General features: G+C 28.7%; 3 protein-coding genes across 6 annotated transcripts; all 3 read left to right on the plus strand.

Moving 5' to 3' along the window:
• Positions 1 to 2,850: 2,850 nt before the first annotated feature.
• Positions 2,851 to 9,020, plus strand: LOC132922171 (ADP-ribosylation factor-binding protein GGA1). Of its 4 annotated transcripts, XM_060985534.1 has the most exons (14): positions 2,851 to 3,255; positions 4,902 to 4,993; positions 5,075 to 5,140; positions 5,543 to 5,703; positions 5,766 to 5,999; positions 6,063 to 6,236; positions 6,295 to 6,517; positions 6,874 to 7,017; positions 7,236 to 7,370; positions 7,441 to 7,567; positions 7,640 to 7,815; positions 8,017 to 8,183; positions 8,251 to 8,361; positions 8,423 to 9,020. In XM_060985534.1, exons 4-14 carry the CDS (start codon positions 5,587 to 5,589, stop codon positions 8,513 to 8,515), a joined length of 1,701 nt encoding a protein of 566 aa, XP_060841517.1. In that variant the 5' UTR covers positions 2,851 to 3,255; positions 4,902 to 4,993; positions 5,075 to 5,140; positions 5,543 to 5,586; the 3' UTR covers positions 8,516 to 9,020. The 4 variants fall into 4 exon arrangements, with proteins under 4 accessions (XP_060841517.1, XP_060841516.1, XP_060841515.1 ...); XM_060985533.1 differs by having other exon boundaries at positions 4,902 to 5,140; XM_060985532.1 differs by lacking the exons at positions 4,902 to 4,993; positions 5,075 to 5,140.
• A 1,746-nt stretch (positions 9,021 to 10,766) lies between these two features.
• On the plus strand, positions 10,767 to 17,525 carry LOC132919419 (nucleolar protein 56). Its single transcript, XM_060981008.1, has 9 exons — positions 10,767 to 10,906; positions 15,398 to 15,602; positions 15,677 to 15,844; positions 16,117 to 16,315; positions 16,383 to 16,570; positions 16,628 to 16,880; positions 16,944 to 17,092; positions 17,169 to 17,311; positions 17,370 to 17,525. Exons 1-9 carry the CDS (start codon positions 10,904 to 10,906, stop codon positions 17,463 to 17,465), a joined length of 1,404 nt encoding a protein of 467 aa, XP_060836991.1. The 5' UTR covers positions 10,767 to 10,903; the 3' UTR covers positions 17,466 to 17,525.
• Positions 10,774 to 15,153, plus strand: LOC132919418 (RNA-binding protein 39). Its single transcript, XM_060981006.1, has 2 exons — positions 10,774 to 10,906; positions 11,450 to 15,153. Exon 2 carries the CDS (start codon positions 11,461 to 11,463, stop codon positions 12,970 to 12,972), a length of 1,512 nt encoding a protein of 503 aa, XP_060836989.1. The 5' UTR covers positions 10,774 to 10,906; positions 11,450 to 11,460; the 3' UTR covers positions 12,973 to 15,153.
• Positions 17,526 to 24,084: the final 6,559 nt, after the last annotated feature.

A 24,084-nucleotide genomic window follows, 5' to 3' on the forward strand; every position in this document is an offset into this window, starting at 1 on the left:
TACAGTATTATTAATTAATAACCTGCGATGAGGCCCTTAAGTCCGTTATTTTTCAAAGACTATTTTATTATAAATTTAATTTATACTGAACATGAACATAATACTCGACAAATAACTAATATCAAAGTAACAACATGCTATGCACAAAAAATAACACAATTCACATACTTATATATCGGTCCAAAAAATTACAATATATTACCGTTAGAAATTAAACAAAGCAACTCTTTCAAGATTCCAAAAAAAAAAAAATTACACTTTGGCTATTACGAGAACAAAATATAGACGACAGACTCACAATAAATGTATAGAATTATTGTATTATTTACTTATATTAGTTAGATTATTTTAGTAATTATTGATAAATCTAGTATTATAAATAGGTATTATTTGACTAGACAATTTTTTGTACAATACTACATTATAATATTATATTATAAAAACAAAGAAAAAATATGTACTTATTTATACTGAATAATACATATTATACATGATATCATGTGAAAAACGTTTATTGCAAATTGTTTAATCTTTTAATTTTATACTAAGTAATTATTGAATTTATATTTTAAATTGTAAACTCATGGGCCCCCACGAATATGTTCAGTGGAGCTCATTATCTTTTTGAAAAATAAATAAAAATAAATATAAAATAAATAAATGAAAAAACACACTTCAATGTAAAATCAATACATTCATTACTAAAGAATATTATTGCTATTAATATTGAATTTAATTTAATATTGTATACTAAGTAACTTGTTATGCAATAATAACAGCATATTTTTTTGCTAATTGTTAAATCATGCGACTTTTAGCGTAATGTAGGTAGGCACTACATTCTGTGGAAGTAATGCGAAAGCAGTTCCCACGGCGCCGTTGGTTTCAAACATAAAAAAAAAAGGTAGGCACTAGTGCACTACATTATAAATTATAATATTACTTATGCGTTAGTGTAGTCATTTTTGTCTATATCAATTTAAACATAATCCTAAACTCAACAATTACCTATTATAGAATTAATAATATAATTTACAACACTAATTCTGTTTTGCATAAAAAATTTATTAAATTTAATAGTTCACTAAAATTTAATTGACCAATTATGGGCCACCTAAATCATGGGACTATTCATTTTTTTAAATAAATAAATAGGATTTTTTTTACCGTGGATATTTTTTCTGACTACCATTTTTTACATTAGTTGATTTTTCTGGGTAAAATAGGATTATCCAGTTAGTAAAAATATAAAATTAGAAAATCAAAAAACTTAGAATAATTTTATAATGTTTAATATATTAGCTAAAGAAAAATTGATTATGAAAACCTTACGATTAACTAAGGAATTAAATAATAAGAGACTTAATAGTAATATAATATGGTCAACAGAAAAGTTAAAAAAAATTGATAACTTCAATACCTCAACGGAAATAATTACCAACTAATTATTTAATTTTAAAAACATGATTTAATTTGCATTTTGTCTTACTTACTCAGGAATCAGGATAACTTTGTAAATAAAACAATTATAAAAAAAACCATATTTCAAACCAAGAAGTTATCAGGATAGATAGTTTTCGGAAGTATATAGATACATTAAAAAACATACATTATAATAGGATAGCTATTATACAATTACTACAAATAGTTGGTTAAGAAACTAGACAACGAGGAAGAAAAATGCAACTAGTTGTAGCAAAAAAGGAGGGACTCTCATTAACAATTTACTAAAATATTGAAAACAACATTTAGATACTAAAAAATTGGTAGAAATACTGTTTAGATTCTGAAATTAAACCAATCGCTCTAACTAATAGAAACGTTCATTTTAGAACGTAAACAGTTAGCTGACGAACAAACAGTAGATGAATTTAATCAGTCCTTTTAGACTTTAAAATACGTTAAAATAACACCTAATTTCCCAACCATTATTTATATTTTATACAATTAAATTTTTACTAACAAAAAGATAATATACGCCTATGGCCTATACCACTATCTGTAAATGCGCCTATAGCAGGTTTAGAGCTTACCTCAAACAACCTGATAAAGTGATAACAAAAATATTCTATAATAAGGTGGCCGAACTTTGTATTGATTTTACAATGGATTTTTTTATTATTATTATTGTAACTGAAGACAGTCCCTATTTTTTGTAAATTTTGCTACTACACACTCACCATTTTTTTTTATTTTAGCATATCCAGACAAATGCATATATTAAATGCATAAAAATACATTATATTTTCTATCAAAGGAAGATCGACTTTAGAATCATCTGTGATCAATTGGCACCCCCTGAATTATTGAAATAAACAGATTTGTTAAACTTATTCAATACTTATAGATTATACATTTTACTAAATTTTTCGATACCTAACACTAATTACCTAATACCTACCAGTATTGTAATTACATTAAAATACTAAAGTCTAAAATAGTAAGATTTAATGTTAAAATAATTAGATTATAATTTTGAAATGCTATATAAAAGGGCAAAGACAAACGAGCGGCAGACCGCTTATTAATAAATGTGATAAACATAATAAATTAAAACAATGATGATCTAAATATTATAAACATATAAAACTAAATAATATTACGATGTTAAAATGATATGATATAATTATTATAACACAATTATATAATATTTTGTGTAGACATAAGTCATAACTTATTCCATAAATGATAATTCATGATTTAATGAGTGTTACCGCGGAAGAATACGCACGGAAAATCGCATCACAAAATACACGGACTACCTACTACACGTAGACGTAGTTCGTGCACAAAATGTATCCCCTTTTTATGATAATATAGATAAATGATAGGGGAAGATAACGGCGCCGCTCGTATCAGCAGCCATTCGGCCACGCACGCCTACGCGATATATTTATTTTTTTTTTCATATTCTTCGCGTACAACGTCCCAAGTCCAAACAAACGTCGGCTACAACTGGCTGCTACTCACGAGTCAAAACTAATCATAACACATCTCTAGCATAATATTGCTGTACACTGTCGGCTGTGTCGTTATGTCGACTAAAATACATTAATTATTAGTAACACTGCGCGATGTAGGCAATCGAGTGGGTACGAAACAATTGAGTGTACTAATAATTACGTGTGCCTATAATTGATCACCCAATCCTTGCGTGTACCTCGGACCGAGACGTAGTGCACGTCGTGAACGATTGGCACTCAATGATGGACATCGATCCAATTATAGTGTCCACGAGCTTAGAAGCTCTAATTGGTGAGTTAAAATTGCATACTGCACATCGGTTTGTTGTACGAGTCGATTAGATACTGTGAATAAATACACTCGTCCGTTGTTTACAGATAAGACGTTTGTACTATGTGATTTAATAATATTATGTAAATTAGTCATGAGTTATATTTACATAATATCACTTTAGACGTTAATACACACTGACCACGAAAAATAAAATAATAACATAATATTATTATATCAATACTATGACTATTGTCTTGTATGCTTATATTTTAATTTTATAACAAGGTCACTAACTTTTCGCACCACAACAGTCGTTATGTGTGACATGTGCCATGTAGTAATATTGGTAATTTTGGAGACCCTATGTAGCTCTATTTACAAATCACATTTAAGCGTTTATAAACCCTTCGTGGCATTCATTATGGCCAAATCGGAATTTATAGTATTGGTGCTCAATCTGTTAATATATTAAAAATGGTACTTTTTTTTCTTAGTTGTTTCACTCATAAAATGACGTTATTTAATTTTAAAAGAACCTTCACTTTTTTACCTAATTGTTATTTGGACATACATATATTTAGATTAGCCACTAGATACTTCAATACTTATTTTAATATTTTTTCTTTGTGTGTGCGTGTGTAACTATATTATATTTATAACAAAAATATGTTTAAAAATTAGATATTGTTGACTGTTGTACTCAGTTTACTGAAAATTAATTTAATTTTAAATAAATAACATTGTCAGTGCTTATCTAACAAAATTTGTTTTATATTTTATAGCAGAAAATAGTAATTAAAGCATTCCTATTTTTTTTTATGTGAATTAATCATCTATAACCATTTAAAATTTTAAAATGTACTTTTTCTAAACATTTGTTGTACGATATGATTAATGGAATAATATTTCAAAATCACCAATATAAATATTGAACAATTTTAAGACTTTAAAATATTAAAATTATAGAAAATATAGATCTGTTAGATAAGTATTCACTATCAAACTTTTATGATACTGACTAATTTAAGTTAAAAGCACCATTCATACATCTATTATCTACACATTATAATTTGCCATTGAAATATATTTAATTTGTTAGTCTAAGTTCTTATGGTATTTGTTAATTATTAAATAAATATAAATAAATATATATAATTTTATTTCTTTGTATAACTTTAAAACTTTATAAAATAGCACATAATTCTTGCATGAAAGTATTAATTTTGTAATGCATAAGCTAACATAATCAATTGGCAACTGAGCATAATTTGGCTGATGCAAATAATATTAAGTGACTATTGTTATAGAAGTGTCTAGGGTCTAAATTTCTTTTTATAACATGCTGATTACAAATATGTAGTTACTAAAGTATTTCATTTTATAAGATTTTATAATTAGAAAATTATGAGTGGTGGCGTATAGTCTTCCAAAAAAATTTTATTTTATTTAAATTTTACTTTAATTGTGCCTTAATAAAAGTAACAAATTATATTTCTTGGAAAAATTAATAATTTAAGAATTATAGTAGTTAAAATGTACATAACTTTGGACACTTCTATTAATTCTTAGTAACATATTTTAATAATTATATTTATAATAATTTTAATATTTATATAATTTTATTTTTTATTTAAATAAGCTGTTATGACTTTGTTTTTTTTTAGTTTACATTTGTATAAACTGCTGTGTAAGAAAAATAGTATTTTACCCTAGTGAAGCAAACAAACAATATAAATTAAAAAGGAAGAAAACAGATGTAAAAATACTTGAACAATTTGAAATGTATTATTTATATTCTTACCAAGAAGCCTAATTTATGTTTGCATACAATTTCCAGAAATAAGTGAAGTAAAAATAAAAATATTAACCCAATCAGTTTGATGCATTTGAAAAAATAATCTAAGTAAGAAAGAAGAAAATAATGGATATTAAATCTTTTAAGAAATATGGTTTGAAATAATATAAAAATATACTTTCTCTATTTTCACAATTAATAATGGATACTAATTTTTACTAAACAAAACTTAAAAATGTAGTATACACTTATAATCTTTATTCAAACTAACAAAAAAACCTGAAGTAATAATAGTTAACATCAGTCATCAAGTAATATTCAAATAAGTCAAATCAATACCTGGAATAGTGGTTACTGAAGAGAAACATTTTTACCGATTATTGTAAACATAAAAATAAAGCTAGTCTAATATGATAACACCATGTTAAATTTAATAGTAAAATGTAACAAAACATATTAATTAAAATTTAATTAATTAATTAATTTGTTATTAATTTATATTTATTTTAGAAAGAGCAACTAAAAATAGCAACGAAAAAATTGATAGTGCTGCAATGATTGCTTTTAGTGGATTTGTACAAAGAGATCCAGATTGTGCACCTTTAGCTGCAAAGTGTATTTTAGCCAAAATTCATTCAATGCAAGAATGGGAAGCTTTACAAGCCCTTCATGTATGTTGAACATTTTCAATAAAATAAAATTCTAAATTATTTTATAATGAAATGTATTTTAGTTATTAGATATATGTATGCAGACCGGTAGTGCTAGTTTTCAAGCTGAAGTTGGTAAATTCCGTTTTCTTAATGAACTTATACGTTTAGTATCTCCCAACTGCAATGGAATTCACACACCAGAATTAATAAAAAACAAAATAATTGAACTTCTTGGATTATGGTCAACACAATTCCCCAAAGAAATTAAGATACAAGATGCCTTAGATATGTTAAAAAAACAAGGTGTAGTAAAGGTAAAATTTTATAAATAACTGTTTGATATTTAACAAATTTGTAATAGTCTATATTTACTATAGGATTTTTTATTTGAAAATATGCCATCAAAAGCAGCTTCTGCTTCTAAAATAGATTCCAATAAAATGTCAATCTTGAATGGAGAAAAATCAGTATTGCTTCAGAAGTTGCTTAAAAGTAAAAAATCAGAAGATCTCAAAGCTGCAAATGAATTAATTAAATCTATGGTTGAAGAAGTATGTTTGAAAACCCACGATTTTAAAGGTGTGATAATATATTAATGTTATAATATAGGAAGAGCAGAAAGCAGAAAGAATTAGTAATATGTTGGCTGATATTGAGATAACTTCAAATAATGTTAAATTATTATCAGAAATGCTCAAATCATATTGTGGTGGTTCTGGTTCGCCAAATGATTTAGAACTAATTAAAGAGTTGTATGATACTATAAAACAATTGGAACCAAAAGTTCAAACAATGTTATCACTAGAAATTCCAGAAAATGAGGATACTGTTAGTAAGTATCTTAGTTGTGATTTTGTTTGGTTAATGTTTTGATAGCTATAAAAGTATAAATGATTGTTTGTATACATTCAAGATAAAAAAAATATATTTAACCATTAGCTATTCCTATTAGTAAGTTATTACTTATTATGTTTGTATAAACATTTTCTTACAAATTTGTTTTAATACCATTGGCTGACAATCCTACATTAAATAAATATTTATTCTTTTTCTATGTTTATATTTTTCTCTTGAAACTTATATTTAATTATTTATTTATGACAATAACACAAAACCATCATATATTTAGTTCTTAATAAAATATATATGTTATTAGAAAAAAATTTCAAAAAATTGTTATTTTTACAGGAAAAATAATTAAACTTAATTATGAAGTAAATGAAACATTAAAAACATACAATGAAGTTCTAGAAAACCTCAATCATAATAAACCAATTGATCAAGAAAATGAAGAAAATTTGTTAGATCTTAGTATATCATCTATTTCACCTGGTAAAATATATTATTTGCATATTACAAGTACAAGATTTATATTTATATTTTCCTAATTTTATCATTTATTCACAAAAACTGCTTTATTTTTATTCAAATAATTTGTTTTTATTTAAAAAAATGTTTTCATTTCCAGTGCTAAATTACTTTGTTTAAAACCAATAATGAAATGAAAATTTTTATTAATGTGGACTTGTTATTTTTATTAATGATTATAGGTAAAAAAGACTTTTTAAGTGAATCTAATTGTGAAAAAAATAATTTTCCAAATAATGGTTCAGCAAATGTTAATGAATTAGATGATTTTTTGCAAATTTCGCATCCTTTAAAAGGATTCATACCTCCACTGCCTGGTATGAATAATCAATAATTAATCTATATTTTAACTATAGTTAAAATACAGTTGTAACACAAATTTTTTAGAAGTTGTAAATTCTCAAAAGCGTGTAGAAATTAAAGACAATTTCTTAAATGTTGACTTATTTGAAGAATTAAATATTCTTGGAAAAGATATTTTGAATAAACCTAATGAAACTAAAAATTTTGAAAAGTAAGTTTTTATCCTATAATTTTTAATACATATATATATATACATAAATCATAAGTGTATATTATTCTACAGACCATTTAACTTGAAAGACACAGAATTCAATTCAGATATTATAAAAAAAAATGGTCTATCAGATGAACCATTGTTTGATACACAAGATTCAATAATATTCGAACAACCCAAAAATTATGGTATTCAGATAAAACCTCTCGGTGATATTAATATTAAACTTGAAGACATTATTCCATGTATGTGCAATGATTTTATTAATTCACATTTTAAAATTAAATACATTCATATTATATCATTTAACAATTAAAATTTAATAATATTGATAAAACATATTTTAAAATTTTGTATTATTATTTATCTATAAAGTATACTTATTTTTTTGAGTACTTTTATTAATCATAATCTAAATATTAAAGTTTATTTTTAACTTATTTAAGGTCCTGATTTCACTATTGTGAGCTTATTTGATAAGAATGATATTAGTACAGAACTACATTTAGCAGCAAACAAACCAAGAGAAGACGTTATAGTTTTTGTTGTTACAACCAGAAGCAAATGTAAACTACCATTATTTAATTTCTCATTCCAACCAGTTGTTCCAAAAGTAAAATATTAAACCTGTAATCAACTTATTATTAATTAATAAATATTATTGTTTTTATTTCTTTTAGGACTGTAGGTTACGTATATTACCACAATCAAGAACCAATCTTCCTATTTATAATGCATTTTTACCACAAGAAACCATTGTACAAATCATACTAGTTGCAACTCTAAATAAGGTAAGTAATTTGTATAAATGATAATTTTTTAAATATTCATATGAATTGTATTACTTTATAGGAAATTATACCTTTAAAATATGTCATAAGTTATACAATGGATGGTGAAATGTTTACTGAATTTGGTGAAATTGAACAGCTGTGCATAAACTAAGGTTATAAATGTTATGATCTCGAAAAAGTTATTTAAAACAATTATTGTTTACATATTTTAATTTAACTTATATTATAATCAAACGGTTCATTTTACTAATAATATTAAGTGAATGTAATGTTAAACAGTTATTAGACTAAATTATTATTATTCAATACTTCTTCAAATTAATATTATTAAGGGAATATGTAATGTTTTATTAATAATTTGTAAACTAGTCATTGAAATAAGTATTAAACAGTTGAATTTGTCAGTATTTATATTAAAATGATAATGAATATGCCACTTGCTATTTAATACTTAATATTACCATTAAAATCTAGTCAGTGATAATATTATAATAGTATAAGTAAAATAAACTAAACATTATTTTTTTAAATTGATATTAAACGTTACAAATTATTATTATATTTTTGATTTGTATTAACTTAACAAATCTGTGTATAACATTTGGACTGAGGCTATCTTATCGTAATTATTAAATATATATAAAATCAACTATAATTTTCAGTGGTTTTATTTTATATTGACCTCTAATGAAAATATTATTTTCATTATTATCATCAAATGAGCAAATATAAAAACTGCATGTCTCATATAAACTACTTAATTATTCAACTACAATAACATCATATCCAATAAAAATATGATTATTATAAATTTATAATTTACAAATGATAACATTTATTATATCTGAAATAAAAAACAATAAATATAAAGGGCTCATAGCTAACTAATAAGTAATTAATTTTGTCATGTATTCAATAAAAACAAAATTTCTATGTTAATTATACTCAATTAATATTGTCTTGCAATAAAACATGTTTACATGTGTCTATAGACAAATATCTTCCTACTAAATTAATCAATGAGAAAAATAAAAATCATTGATAGTTTTACTGTAAAATTACACATGTACCTACTTTACATAATTGTAATATATCTACATTGTATTTAAATATACATTAAATGTTTTGTGGACTTGTGGCATCCAATTTTTAAAGTATTACTAACTATATTTATAATCATTAAATTATATTGTAGGTATACTGGTGTTTAATTAATTTCTACATTATGGTATACACTTCTGTCATGAATAAATAATTTGACTATATTTATAAAATATACATACTTTGTTTCATTGAATCTAATTTATAATTAAATTCAAACAATAATCTCAACAACATTCCTTATGTATGGTCAAATTTAACGGCCAACTGCCAAAGGAATTTATGGTCAACATAGAATTAAGAAGAGAGTCTTGTCATTGCTATTTAACATTGCATTAGATGAATTGGTTAGAAAGGTACTAAACACCAGAGGCTAGGAACCAATCTTCAAAGATCTTCAACTATCAAACTAATAGCAAACCTACTCTGCTGATATAGTATTATTATTGTCTATCAGAAACAGAAAGTGACCTTCATAGTATAACAGAAGCTCTCATCAACAAAAACAAACAGATTTAATTATAAATGAAGAAAAGACCAAGTACATGATACTGTCAGAGAAGAACAATAGACATAATAATAGTATAGTAAGAGACAAGGAGTTTGAGAGGGTAGAGAACTTCAAATATTTAGGGTTAGAATTAAGTATGTCGGGTAATAACCTTAAGTAAATACTAAACAGAATTAATTCAGCTAATAAGTACTTCTTTATGTTTAATGCAATCCTGAAATCTAAACAAGTATCAATCAGATCTAAATTAACTTTCTATAAAGTTTTTACCATTTTTATAGCACAGTAAGTTGCAATTTTAAAATATTTTCATCAGTTTGTCATTGGATTAAAGGGCAAACTTTGTATTACAATAACTATTCTTAAAAATTTTTTTTAATACTGTGTATTATTAATTTATGAGATTCTTACATTTTAGTTAAAGATAATAAATTACTTCTTTTAAAGTATTTTAAATACTTTTCCACTTCTCCACAACCACAACGACACAATAGTAAAAGCAATTACTTTATTTCGATCGAAAATTCAAAATTGCCGCGCAAATGTGCCCCACCCGTTTCACCAAAGCAGTAACCATGACTAGGGTATAAGTACTGTGGCACGACGCGGCGTCATTACCAAAATAATGTCACTAACATCAATCGGTCGCAAGACAGTGCCCCTGGCATGTCCGTTCCGCCGTCCGCAACCAAATTCACAACTTCATCAGGCGTCCCGAACACGTTGTTTCGGCGCGTTACCCGTGTCATTTTGACGCGGTTTTTTGTTGTTTGTTACTCGCCCACACGACATTAAAATTATTTTGTAATTGTTTCGAAGATGTCCCAACAACACGTGTAGTGTCAGTCATAGTGAAGCAGCCAACGGACGGAATTCCGCCCGAAATCCTACTACTGTGTTCTCGCCGCATTCTACACGACTACGACAATGGTGAGTTGAACCACACTGAACACAATTATTATTTTATTACAATATTTTTCGTTTTCATCCCGCAACTTCCGCACACGATCATTCGGTGATTATGCACCTCATCGTTGATCCGTGAAACAACGTTTTCTTGTTTGTTGGCCAAGACGGAGTTAGTCACCCAACGCGTGCTTAGCGCATTTTTATTAAACTCTTAGGTTCGCGTTTTCTAGATTTTTCTCCATGTCGGAAAACGCGTGAGCTCTCATGCTATTTATTTAAATAGTGAGTTTGTGTGTGTGAGTGTATGTTTGTGCGCGCGCGTTGCTAGGCTGACGGTCAAATCTTTGCGGGGCACGTTATTTTATCATCTCCGCTACGACTGTTGCATAATCACCGGTCCCGTCACCACTTGTAATTTCGCGTATATGGACGATAAAACGTCCGTTATACCACGCACAATATAATATATATACTTACATACGTAGTTAAGTCCGTGGTCTGTGCCGAACTAATACTATTTGTTTTGTTACGCAATCTTGTCCTGCCGTTTCCTTCCATCTTCAGTCAAATTGATAATGGCGGACGATTTTGACATTGAAGCGTTGCTTGAAGCGCCCTATAACAAAAAAGAGCCGGAATCGCAGCCAAAAGAAAGTAACGGCACTGAGGAAAAATCACGTAAAGACAAAGACAAGTCTCGTAAAAGTCGCCATCGTACTAGATCTCGGTCGCGCGACAAGTCCCGCAAACACAGTCGGTCCAAAGATCGCAAACATCGACGAAAAAGTCGTTCTAAGGACAGACATCGTAGTCGTTCCAGAGACCGACATTCGCGCCGACGCACATCTAAAGATAAACGGAGTCGTTCACGCTCTCCAGTCAAACTACCCAAATATGGACCACCCTTACCTCCTCCACGATACGGTAGAAAACAATCACCTTTGGCATCCAAAGTGCCACCTGCTAGTATGTTAACTCCTGAAGAAAGAGATGCTAGGACAGTGTTTTGTATGCAACTTTCAAAAACAATCCGAGCTAGAGATTTAGAAGAATTTTTTTCATCTGTTGGCAAAGTCAGGGATGTTAGAATGATCACTTGTAATAAAACTCGTCGGTTTAAGGGTATTGCTTACATAGAATTTAAAGATCCTGAATCAGTTCCACTTGCTATGGGTCTGAACGGTCAAAAGCTTTTAGGTGTTCCTATCGTTGTTCAGCCCACTCAGGCAGAAAAAAATCGTATGGCTAATTCAATGCCAAATATGGTACAACGTACACATTATGGACCAATGAAATTATATGTTGGTTCATTACACTACAACATCACTGAAGAAATGTTGAGAGGAATATTTGAACCTTTTGGACACGTTGATAACATACAATTAATGATGGACACAGAAACAGGCCGATCCAAAGGTTATGGATTTTTAACGTATCGTAATGCAGAAGATGCTAAAAAAGCCCTTGAACATTTGAATGGATTTGAAATAGCTGGTCGGCCTATGAAAGTTGGTCATGTGACTGAAAATCATTCTATGTATGATAAAACTGCTTTTGAAGTTGACGAGTTGGACAGAGCAGGTTATGATTTGGGAGCTACAGGGAGACTGCAACTGATGTACAAATTAGCAGAAGGTACTGGATTCCCAATTCCACAAGCTGCTGCCAATGCACTTCAAGTTGCGACTGGAGTAACACCAGCAGCTCCAGCTACACCAGCTGTTCAGGTGACTCCTCCAATCGCAACTCAATGCTTTTTGTTAGCCAACATGTTTGATCCAAACAAAGAAGACGTAGATAGTAATACAACTTGGGAAACTGAAATTAGAGATGATGTTATCGAGGAATGTAACAAACATGGTGGTGTTTTGCATGTGTATGTGGATAAAGCATCTCCACAGGGCAATGTTTATGTCAAATGTACAACAATTGAAACTGCGCTTGCATCTGTAGCAGCTTTACATGGGCGATGGTTTGGTGGACGTGTAATCACTGCAGCATATGTGCCCGTAACAAACTATCACAATTTGTTTCCTGAAGCATCTTCACTTACAAAATTGTTGGTATCATCTAGAAGTAAAAATTAATGAGTTATATGTATACAATTTATTGATTTTATTTTTTTAAACTTTTAATTGACAAATAATGATATAAAATGTTTACATTATTCTATATAAAGTAAAAACTATACCTACCTTAATCATATTTTTTAGTTAACCTTTTTTGTTAGGTAATTAATATGTTTAATATGGTTATATTATAAAAATTGTGATCGAATTAAGTTGTAGAAGTTAACATCTTCTATTTCACTTTTATGCAAATCATTTTTCCATGTGAACTGATGTGAATAGTTTTAGGACATATTATATGTTTGGAGTAATTTTTTGAAATATAAATAGTTAGGTTACTGTTTGAATTTTTATTATTTTTTCATCTATTGGTCTTATCAGAATTTAATTCCTTTTTTTTGTTGGAATTATTATGTTTAAAAAGAAATTGGTGTAATAATAAATATCAAATGGTCATTTATTTGTTTGTAATGTATTATTGTACAACTTTATAAAGACTAGTTGTTATTGTATTCTGTTCATCCTGGTTAACTGTTTACCTTTTATGATTCATTAAAATATCCATAAAGCTGATTTAGATAAAATGCATTTAGTGTATTTATGTTTTAGATGAACCATTATAAAGAACACTCCTTACCATCATGAAATAAAATGTTACTGGTTCTCAATAATTATATAACCCCCCCTATATCATACTAATATTTATTCAAGCGAATAATATTAACTTGACATTCAATTAAAACTAAATTATTATTTATCGATTATATTATATTGAGTAACTAACGATTATCTATACTCAATCAAGCCAGAGAAAGCGCTGAATCTGCGCAACCTCCTGCGTTACTCTGCTATAAAAACCGGTTCGCCTATGGCAGGGTATCACTTGAGAAGCTCAAAAAAAACTGATTTAGGTCTGTCTGCGGTGCATTCTCTTGATGGACTGAGTATAGTGGATTTAATAGTTAACAATATTTTAAATTGTATATTTGCCCTTTTTAGTTAAAAAATAAAAATTAATTAATCATTTAACTCATGTAAATAAATATACTTATCTTATCGTATACTTTATAGTTAAACATAATAGTAGCTTATCTATACATAATGTAGTATTAGTAAAACAATAATTAAATATCTATTTAAATTTTGAATATATCTAAATCAATATAATAATTACTATTTGCTAAATTAATTTGCAATGGTTACCATTACGTTATCTACAACACCTGCGAGTTGTATTAGTTATAAAATATTCTTTTTTATAAACAAAAACGTGTATTAATAATTCATTTCACTTTTTCTTTTTTTTTTAATTGGCTATTTTTATGTCTAATTTTAATCTTATATTTATATATATTTTTTTTTTGTAATTTTTCAATTAAATATTTGTATAATGTATAACAATAAAGCTCTCATTTTTTCCTCACTTATTTATTACACTGTATGTAACTTAATTTAAATACTGTTCTATATTGGTATAAATGTATATACTTTTTAATACTGTTTTTGAAGTTATAAAGATCCTGTATACATTTAATCCATCTGATACATAGACAGAATTTAAAAATATGCATTTAGACCTGTGTTATTACATAGTTTTATCTTATATAAATTGACTTAAATTAAAATACATAGGTACATTATAATATTATATTATTATATGCTTGGAGGTATTCGTAAATAAGCTTAAAAGTTATAGATCAATCACTTATTTTAGTATTTAGTTTTTTAATACTCTTATTATTTATTTCAAACACTGTAAATGGGAAATTATACTTGTACATTTAATCAAAACAACCTTAAATATTTTCTTATATAAAATTATTTTTGAACAATATATTTAATATATATTACTAAATATTTTATTAATAGTACCCTACTCTTTAGTTATTAAAGAACCTGTATTCCATATTATTGAATTTGTATATTTAAAAATAATTGATCTAAGTATAAGTTTATTTTTCTGTTTATGAAATAAATAATATGAATGTTACTAATATCAATATTTTCATACTGGATTGCAGTAATGTGTAGTGTTCTAACATAGTATAATAAATAGATATTAATTTATGTTTTTATATTTTAAGTATTCTTTAAAGAATGTATTTGTTTAAAAAAAATATAAAAATGTAATGAATGACGGTCATTGGAATTTATATTACTTAAAAAAATTGAAATAAAATTTTAATTGAATTATCTGCATACCTATTTGTTTTAACTAATTTATTATATTTATAATAAAATGGTTATATATTACCTGAATTATATTTTTTGAAAGTTTCCATGCCAAAAATATTGTCGAGGATTTTAATAATTGAACTTGACTGAAATTTAGATTTAAATTAATTCAATTTTATGGATGTATTTTGAGCGCCTAATTGTTCGGCTTAAGCTTAAATACTAGATTTAGTAGAATTTTACGTTCTAAATATCTTCGTTTCCGCAGGCAAAACTAACAGTCCTTTACGAGCATGCCACCGGCTTCACACTGTTTAAAGTTAAAGAATTTGAAGAAATAGGTTCAGAATTATCAGAAGTTGAAAAATCTGTTCGCGACTTGCAGCGATTCACCAAAATCATTGAGCTATTGGCATTTGCTCCTTTCAAAACGTCAGTTGACGCATTGGAATCCATCAACAGCATCTCTGAAGGTACAAAACAATAAAATCTGACGTCCGTCTGCCGTGTCCTGGTTTCATCAAGTTATTTATTATCACATTCATAGGTGTATTGCCCGAGAGTCTGCAAATATTTTTAGAAACCAATGTGCCTAAAGTGGGTAAAATGTCAAAAGTCACTTTGGGAATTGCTGATGGAAAATTGGGTGCGAGCATTAATGAAAAGCTCGGGCTCAAGATACAACATACTGGATTTGTGCTCGAAATATTGAGAGGTCTGTTTTGTTTCATTTTGCTTTGATATAACAATTTAAATAAAAAAAATTATCATGCTTTTAAATTTAATAATTTTCTTACAAATTTTAAATGGCAAAAATTCTTAAAGTTCTATAAAATAATAAGTTCTTTTTATCATAAAATATGTTTTTATGTTTCAGGTAAGTAATATTAATTACTAAATTTATAGATTCATTAAGTGTAGATGCTTAATTATTTATTCTTATTAAAGTGTTACTAATAATTAGCTTATGTTATTGATATTATATAGGTATTAGATACCACTTTCCATCTCTCATGAAGGGTTTTGCTCCGAAATTGGAAGGTATTGCTCAATTGGGTTTAGGTCACAGCTATTCTAGAGCTAAAGTAAAGTTCAATGTCAATAAAGTAGATAATATGATCATACATAGTGTCTCATTGCTTGATCAGTTAGACAAAGACTTGAACACTTACTCAATGCGTATCAGGTAATAATATAAATATTGGAATGCTTGTTAACATAATTTTGAAACTTAATTTATTTTTTTACTATAGAGAATGGTATTCTTACCATTTCCCAGAACTTTACAAGATTGTACCTGAGAACTATTTATATGCTAAAGTAGTGAAATATATTGGTGATCGAAAACAACTCACCGAAGAAAAAATGGAGGGTCTTGAAGAGATCATAATGGATGCAGGGAAAGCAGCAGCAATCTTGAGTGCTGCCAAATCATCAATGGGTAATAATTTAATTAGACATGATTGATATTCTATAGTAAAAATATTCCTTTTATCAGGTATGGATATTTCTCCGGTTGATCTAACAAATGTATTGATGTTCACCAACCGTGTCGTATCATTGTCCGAGTACAGAAGAAGTCTATCGGAGTATTTAAAAAACAAAATGGGAACTGTTGCGCCTAATATGGCTGCTCTAATTGGTGAACAAGTAGGAGCTAGACTTATTTCCAAAGCTGGTTCACTAACAAATTTAGCTAAGTGCCCTGCATCTACCGTTCAAATTCTGGGTGCAGAAAAAGCACTTTTCAGGTAACTATATTAAACCTTGTAGCTCACTGTTTGTTAATTCATTTTGTTAATTTATTTTTTAAGAGCAATGAAAACCAAAACAAGCACTCCTAAATATGGTCTCATATATCATTCAACATTCATTGGCCGAGCAGGCAGGCAATTTAAAGGACGTGCCTCTCGTTTTCTTTCAAATAAATTGAGCATTGCCAGCCGAATTGATGCCTTTTCTGGTATTATTAAAATTCTTATCTCTATTTGAATTTTTTTTTTTTAACCTGTATTATGATATTAATATTTTCCTTGTAGATAATCCATGTAATATTTTTGGTCAAAAAATGAAACAGCAATGTGAGGATAGACTCAAATATTTTGAGACTGGTGAAAAGCCTCCCAAGAATGTTGATGTCATGCATGATGCGCTCCAAGAATCCCTTGTTTTGCAACAACAGGTATTTTGTATATTAAAAACTTAAGAACTTAAAAATCATTCATATTTGTTATTTTCAGAACGAAAGTCTGAATACAAGTGTCAAACGGAAGAAGAGCAAGAAAGAAAAAAAATCCAAAAAGAATAAGGTTGAAGAAAAAGAAAATGGAGAATAATTATTTTGTTTTTTTAACAACAGTTTTTTTACACTTGAATAAAAATTAATTTGACTAATATCTTAATTTCAACTTTCAATCATCATCGTCACTAATATCTTTTTATATTTCCTTACACATAAATAAAATGTCATAATTTAACTCTTGATTATCATCATATATGTTCTGACATATCGAAATATTAGTTGTATGATTATACACACAATGCGGGGGGGATAATGTAGTACAGAAAGTTTTTTTTTAAACGCAGAACAATATGTCAGCCTGTACAGATCAAAATAAAATTATAGATTATTTAAATATAGATATAAGATAATATTAGAATCAATTCAAGATTACACAAACTGAGATGGAAATTAAAAGTTATGGAATATTGAAAAATAGATAAATAATACAATCTTGTTAAAAAATGTTAACGTTGGTTTAGTAGTTTAGTTGGCTATACTTAAGAAATCATTCTTATCAAAAGTAATTGTGGGTGTTGGACTTAAAAATCAATTTTTCCTAATAGTTTTGAGCAAGCAATTTTGTTATTTAATAATTAATAGCCAATGATATTTAAACACTAAAGTTTGTTGGTACTTACTACTTGGCACTTCATAGTGATATCCTTAAATATTTCACCTGTCATTCCAATTTTTTTGTAATCATATGAGGGAAACATCAACATTAAGTCCAAATGTAATCAAATATTTTACTAATGGTGTATTATGTAAAGAATAATAATTGGGAATACTTAATGCACAATGTTTTTAAATGTAATTAACTGAATTTTCAAAGAAAAATTTGTGATATAATGCTGTTCTATAATAATTATATTCAGCATCTTTTAGAATAATATTATAAATTATATAATTTATAAAACCAATTCAGTCTATTTGTAAAAACTTATTTTACTGCCATAGTTAATTAAACACTGACTGTTTAATAGCTAAAATATTCTTCATACTACAATACTAGTGTCCATTACTTTTAACTTAATACATTTAAAATCAACTTAATTTTTTAAAAGTCGGTGTGAATCATTTGATCTTTTTTAGTTAGATTTATTTTCAACACTGTCACCCAAATCGGGTGATAATAACCTTGAGCAGGTGCAGACTGGCTGGGATGCTACAGGCTTATATTATTTTTACTAAAATATCTGTAATATGAAATAGTAAAAGTAAATTAAAGTCGGTATCGAGCGGTATTGTACATCATTTTAGATACAATTATTTTTTATAATTTTTAACTTTAACATATAGCTTATATTTAATAATAACTACGGGAATTAATTTTCAAAATTATTATCATCACTTAGCGTAATGTTATAACGTTATATATTTTTATGTCTTAAGCATTTTGGAATATTTGTATACTTAAAATATTTCTTTATTGTACATTGATTATTGAATAGGTAGTACTTAATCGTCTTAATCTATCGTGAATAGTCTATTATTTCCCTATATCAGTGGTATTCAACTGTTTTGGACTCGTGACTCCCTTTTTTGGCTTAAATTTTTCGCGACCCATGTAAGCTTTGTAAAAAAGCTAAAATTGCTTACTGCTTTGCGGTAGTACCTACTATTAAAACTGGATACAATACAAAATTTTTTAAACTGTATTTTCATTTATTAATTTTCTAAGTTTAATAATTAAAAAATGATTTGTTTACTTTATATAATTTTATAAATTTTATTTTTATTTTAAAAAGACTTATCGCGACCCAAAAATGGGTCGCGAATAACCGGTTAGAGACCCCCTGCACTGCCCTGTATTGCCTTTATATAGAGATGTGAGTTTGTATGGGAGCTAGTTGAAACGTCGACAATCAAAATATCGACAAATTAAAATGTCGACGGTTGAAACATCGATAAGTACAAAATGTCGACGGATCATTATATCGACAAGTAAACAATGTCGACAGGTCAATATATCGACAAATTAAATTAATTAAAATTATTATTATTTTAATTTATTTAAATAAATATGAATAAATATAAGGATATGAATTATAAAAATCAAATCAAGTATAAAATACGAAATACGAATTATATAAATAAAATAAATATTCTTGGGTATAGATATAAATAAAAATAAAATGTATGAAACATGAAATAAAATAAAATTATAATGTCATATTGTAAGCAATTCCTCTTAAAAACTCTATAACTGAAACGTTTCTGTAATTTTGTATGGCGTTTTGGATTCTGTCCTCTCGTTGTTCATTTTCCCGATAATTGTCAGTTAAATAGGTATACTATATGCCTAAATAATAAAATTTAATTTTTTTTTTCGAAATGTACCTGTCGAAATTTTGTACTTGTCGATGTTTCAACCGTCGACAGTTTAACTTGTCGATATTTTGATTGTCGACGTTTCGTACCAGACCCAGTTTGTATTATACATTGATATAAAACTGTATTATACAAGGTATTATACACATGGTATAAAATAATTTTATACAGACGGTATAAAAAAAAAAAATCAAGGCGTTATTTTTAGTTATTACACGATATTAAATTATTAATATGTATAAAATAAAATATAATCGATAATTAAGATATTAAATTATTATCATTTATTATATTAACATGTTTTCCCGTTACGTATGTCGTATGTGTACTCATTCTAAAAATATCCAAAGCGTCGTAGTTTTATCCTTATCGAATTTACGTACATTATTATATTTATATCTTATAGGTTCTATACGGTATTTTAACATCTCTACCTTTATATAAAACGTAATAATATTTTATATTTTAATATTATATTGTAATAAAAATATTCTGGCTATTATCACCCATACTGGCCATTCGGAAATGAAATAATGTACGCGTATAAATAGCCAGGTAAACAGTTGACAAAAGTATAGTGCATAATTATTATTGGTAAATATTTCCTTATATTTTCTATAATCGTAAATCATGCTAACATTAGGTTTTCTGGCATTGCCATATCTAATGGCTGCAAAAAATAAATTGTTTTCCGATCGCAAGATGAAAGAACCAAAAAGAAAAGATAATGAAAAAATATCTGGTAAATAATATTTATTAAAGTATATTAGTAATATCGGGGTTTAATTCGAATATTTTATACAAAAATGTAGGTAATGGTTTATACAAATATGCAAAAATCTTTTTAACCTCTGTAAGTTTCTACCCTTGGCATAAAATTAGTATTTATTTATTTTATTTAAAACAATTTGTTACTATTATTGTTTCAATAACTCATAAACTATTCGTCCTAAATTCGATTTTTATGTACCAAAATACTCAAAAATTCTTCTCCTTTGGAATAAGAAATTAAAAGTCTATTATGTTGTCTTTCAAAAAAGTAAAACACTTAATAAAAATTAAGGATGAAAAATATTAAAAAATATAATTTTTTAATAAAATCGTTGGTTTTTTAACAACTCGAAAAAATGTAAAAAAATGTTTTCAAAAACACGAATACTTTTTGAAATAATGAGTGTTATGATAAAAGAATCATCCTGTAGATTTCCGATGAAAAACCATATTTAAATTAACTAATATCATAGTTTCACGTGTACACTTAGGGTGATAAAGAACTTTTGGGTCCGGCGGTATTTTTAACCATCAGAGTTTTCAATTAAGTCATAAATTCCAATGATAATGGTACTAATAAAATTATAGTAGAGGATCGAATCGATTAACCGCACATCAATTATCCGGCCCGTCAATTATCCACCTCAAAAAATGTTTGTACAAATTTATTTTTCGTTTAATTTAATTCAGTTTTATCATTTTTTATGTTCATTTTATCGTGTATATATTATGAAATGCAAGATTATTATTTTATTATCTTTAATGGCTTATATATCATACTATAGGTACGTTATACACACAGTAAATTAGTTTACTTTATTTTTAATGCTTAGTTAATTATCTGTATAAATAAATTATCCGTACCCCCTCCCCCTCGGTCACAATTAATGCAGAATATCGACGCTCTACTGTACATTATGTATGATGATATTTACCAGAAAGATATATAGGGAAACAAATTTCATGCCGGTTTCGCACCAAAATGGTGGGGACCGGTAAGACTACACAAACGCGTAGGAAAAGGCGTGTTCCTCACGGATCAACAACCACCGCGCAAAATTCACGTGCCATGTCTTAAACGCGCAACACCCACAGCACACCCACACCCCAACACCACCACAAACAGATAACGGCAGGTAACGATAATTATTGGTTATTTTTTTTTTATCATTGCCCGCACACAGCCAACAACAGCAACATAATTGTCAAGCGATCAACAGCCACCACCCCCCTACAGCAAGCCGCAGAACTGCTGAAACGCAGCAAGCAGTTACTGCAGGCCGCGAACGCGGAGGCAGCCGCCCACGCGACTACGGCGGCACGGGTGCGCCGGATATCCACGGCACAGCTACGCCGGGACCCGGTGCTGTGGGCAGCCTACACCCGCGGGTGGGACGACCGCGCGGCGGTCTTCAGCAAGGCGGCCAACGTGGGTCCGAAACCATCGGTAAATGACAGGTCCCAGAGCCCAAGACGACCCGTACAGCCAGCTGGCACACCGCGACCGCCCCCGATGCCGCAGTCCGCACGGTTGCTCCGACCACCCCCCCAACCACTCATGGCAGTACTGGTCCCACGACCAACATCGTTTATACCGCCAGCACCGCCCGCGACGAGGAAAGTGGACCAGAAAAGTGCCCAAAAGCCACCGGCAGAACAGGTGACAACAGCGCCACCACAAAATTTGAGGCAACGCCGGAACCAGTCTCGAATGCGGGAATACCGGGGATAGAAAAAGGCCGCCAAACCCACCACCTCCCAACAGTCCCAACAGTACCGCCTGGAAAAACCGGCATCCTCAACCACCCAACCGGCACCAGGCCCAAAGTCGCTGGAGGCAACCAACACGCCTGTCCCCGAGGCCAAGACACCGGAGGTAGCAATGCCTACCGACGCCACGGAACAACCGGCCATCATGGAGATATCACCGGATGAGGAGGTGGAGCTGCTGTGTGACATAGATGTTGGTCCCCCAGACGACGTGGACATGGTGTTCCAAATCACCAGCCTCGACCCCACGACGCCACCCCGACATGGGTAGACAGTCCGGAGCGCGACCGCTACGCCCAGCCGGAATAACCCCCTCCGGAAACTGTCTACGCCAGCCACTGATCCACCCACACACCCACCGGAAGCGGCCGGACAACCGCCGTCACTATTCTGTGATTGATACGATGATAGCATACAACACGTGTGTCAGCTCGATTATATTATTGTCTAGCCGTTGCACCACATAATTGAAAATTGTTGCACCTAGTTTTGTTTAACCTGTTAGGTATATTGTTGTATCGTAAAATACACTGTTTCATACTTTATACCTAATATGTTTTAATTTTTTCTACTTTAGATAATCCTGACATTGCAATTATTACTCCAAGTATAATTGAGCTTTTACTAGTGTATGAAAGTGGGTTCAGTGTCGTGCTAACCAACCGTGCGTTAACACCATCATGTTTATATTTTGTCACGGGTACTCGTTTTACCTTGTTTTAAGTTTTAAAGATTTTTTGGATTGCCAAATTTTTTATAGGCATTTCAAAAAAAACAAAAAAATCGAGATTTTCAATTGTCTATAAATAGCTTAAAAAAAGTTAAAATATTTTGAAAATTCAATCATAAATAGATAACGCTAATATAAATATTTGGTAAAAATTTCAAGAATTTACAATTATTCGTTTTTGAGTTACAGCAAATTATACGTAAATACGTCATATTTTTTACGCTTATACGGGCTATAAAGTATACAGTATACTATAATAACAGGAATACCTGTTAGGTATATTGTGTATATACCTATATAGGTATATCGTATACGTATACCTATATGTTGTATTAAAACATTTTTTATGAAGTGCTGATTACTTGCATAAATGCTTCATTCAGTAGCTAGGGCTTCAACCTCTCCCCCAAATCTCAAACGCTATTTGCGCCTATGAAAATGACAATGTATTTGAATGTTTTTTAAAAAATGTTAAATCATATTTTTAATTTTCAATACAATATATTGACATATTATATTGTACCTATAATACCTATACATGTAATGAATTAATACATATATTTTATATATTTTTTTATGTATAGGATTAGATTGTGACGTGTATATTATTGAATTATTACCATTATTAATATATTATAATCTTATATTTGTATTAATTTATGAATTTTTTTACCTATGTGGTAGTGGTATAGACATATTCATATATAGAAATATGCTTAATGCAAAGACCGCTTATGGCGTATGTAGGAACGGGCGGTAGATCGCATACGACATAATTATTTAATATTTAGGTCATACATTTTATATTGAATTTTTTATTGGGTGATACCTACCTTATATTTAGTCTTAATTTTTAATATGAGACGTATTAATATGAAATTTCATATGAAAAACGTTATGATTCGAGACTGGAGATACGGCGCATAATGAGCGTTGTTACACGTTTCATTTTTAGTATCAAACCCGGATGAAATATATGAACATTGAACACTATTATAAAGTAAAAATATTTCTTAAATTAGGAGGTTTATGATATACGAATATAGAATAAAAGCTGTGATGAAAAAAA

Source organism: Rhopalosiphum padi, chromosome 2 (genome assembly GCF_020882245.1).
Source record: "Rhopalosiphum padi isolate XX-2018 chromosome 2, ASM2088224v1, whole genome shotgun sequence".
In the NCBI taxonomy this organism is placed as follows: Eukaryota; Metazoa; Arthropoda; class Insecta; order Hemiptera; family Aphididae; genus Rhopalosiphum; species Rhopalosiphum padi.

Coding starts and splice junctions, on each gene's coding strand:
- LOC132919419 (XM_060981008.1), top strand. Junction 15,845..16,116: donor TGTGCTCGAAATATTGAGAG/GTCTGTTTTGTT, acceptor GATATTATATAG/GTATTAGATACCACTTTCCA. Junction 16,881..16,943: donor GCAGAAAAAGCACTTTTCAG/GTAACTATATTA, acceptor TTATTTTTTAAG/AGCAATGAAAACCAAAACAA.
- LOC132922171 (XM_060985532.1), top strand. CDS start 3,204: ATGATGGACATCGATCCAATTATAGTGTCCACGAGCTTAGAAGCTCTA. Junction 7,371..7,440: donor ATTCATACCTCCACTGCCTG/GTATGAATAATC, acceptor CAAATTTTTTAG/AAGTTGTAAATTCTCAAAAG. Junction 8,184..8,250: donor TCCAACCAGTTGTTCCAAAA/GTAAAATATTAA, acceptor TATTTCTTTTAG/GACTGTAGGTTACGTATATT.
- LOC132919418 (XM_060981006.1), top strand. CDS start 11,461: ATGGCGGACGATTTTGACATTGAAGCGTTGCTTGAAGCGCCCTATAAC.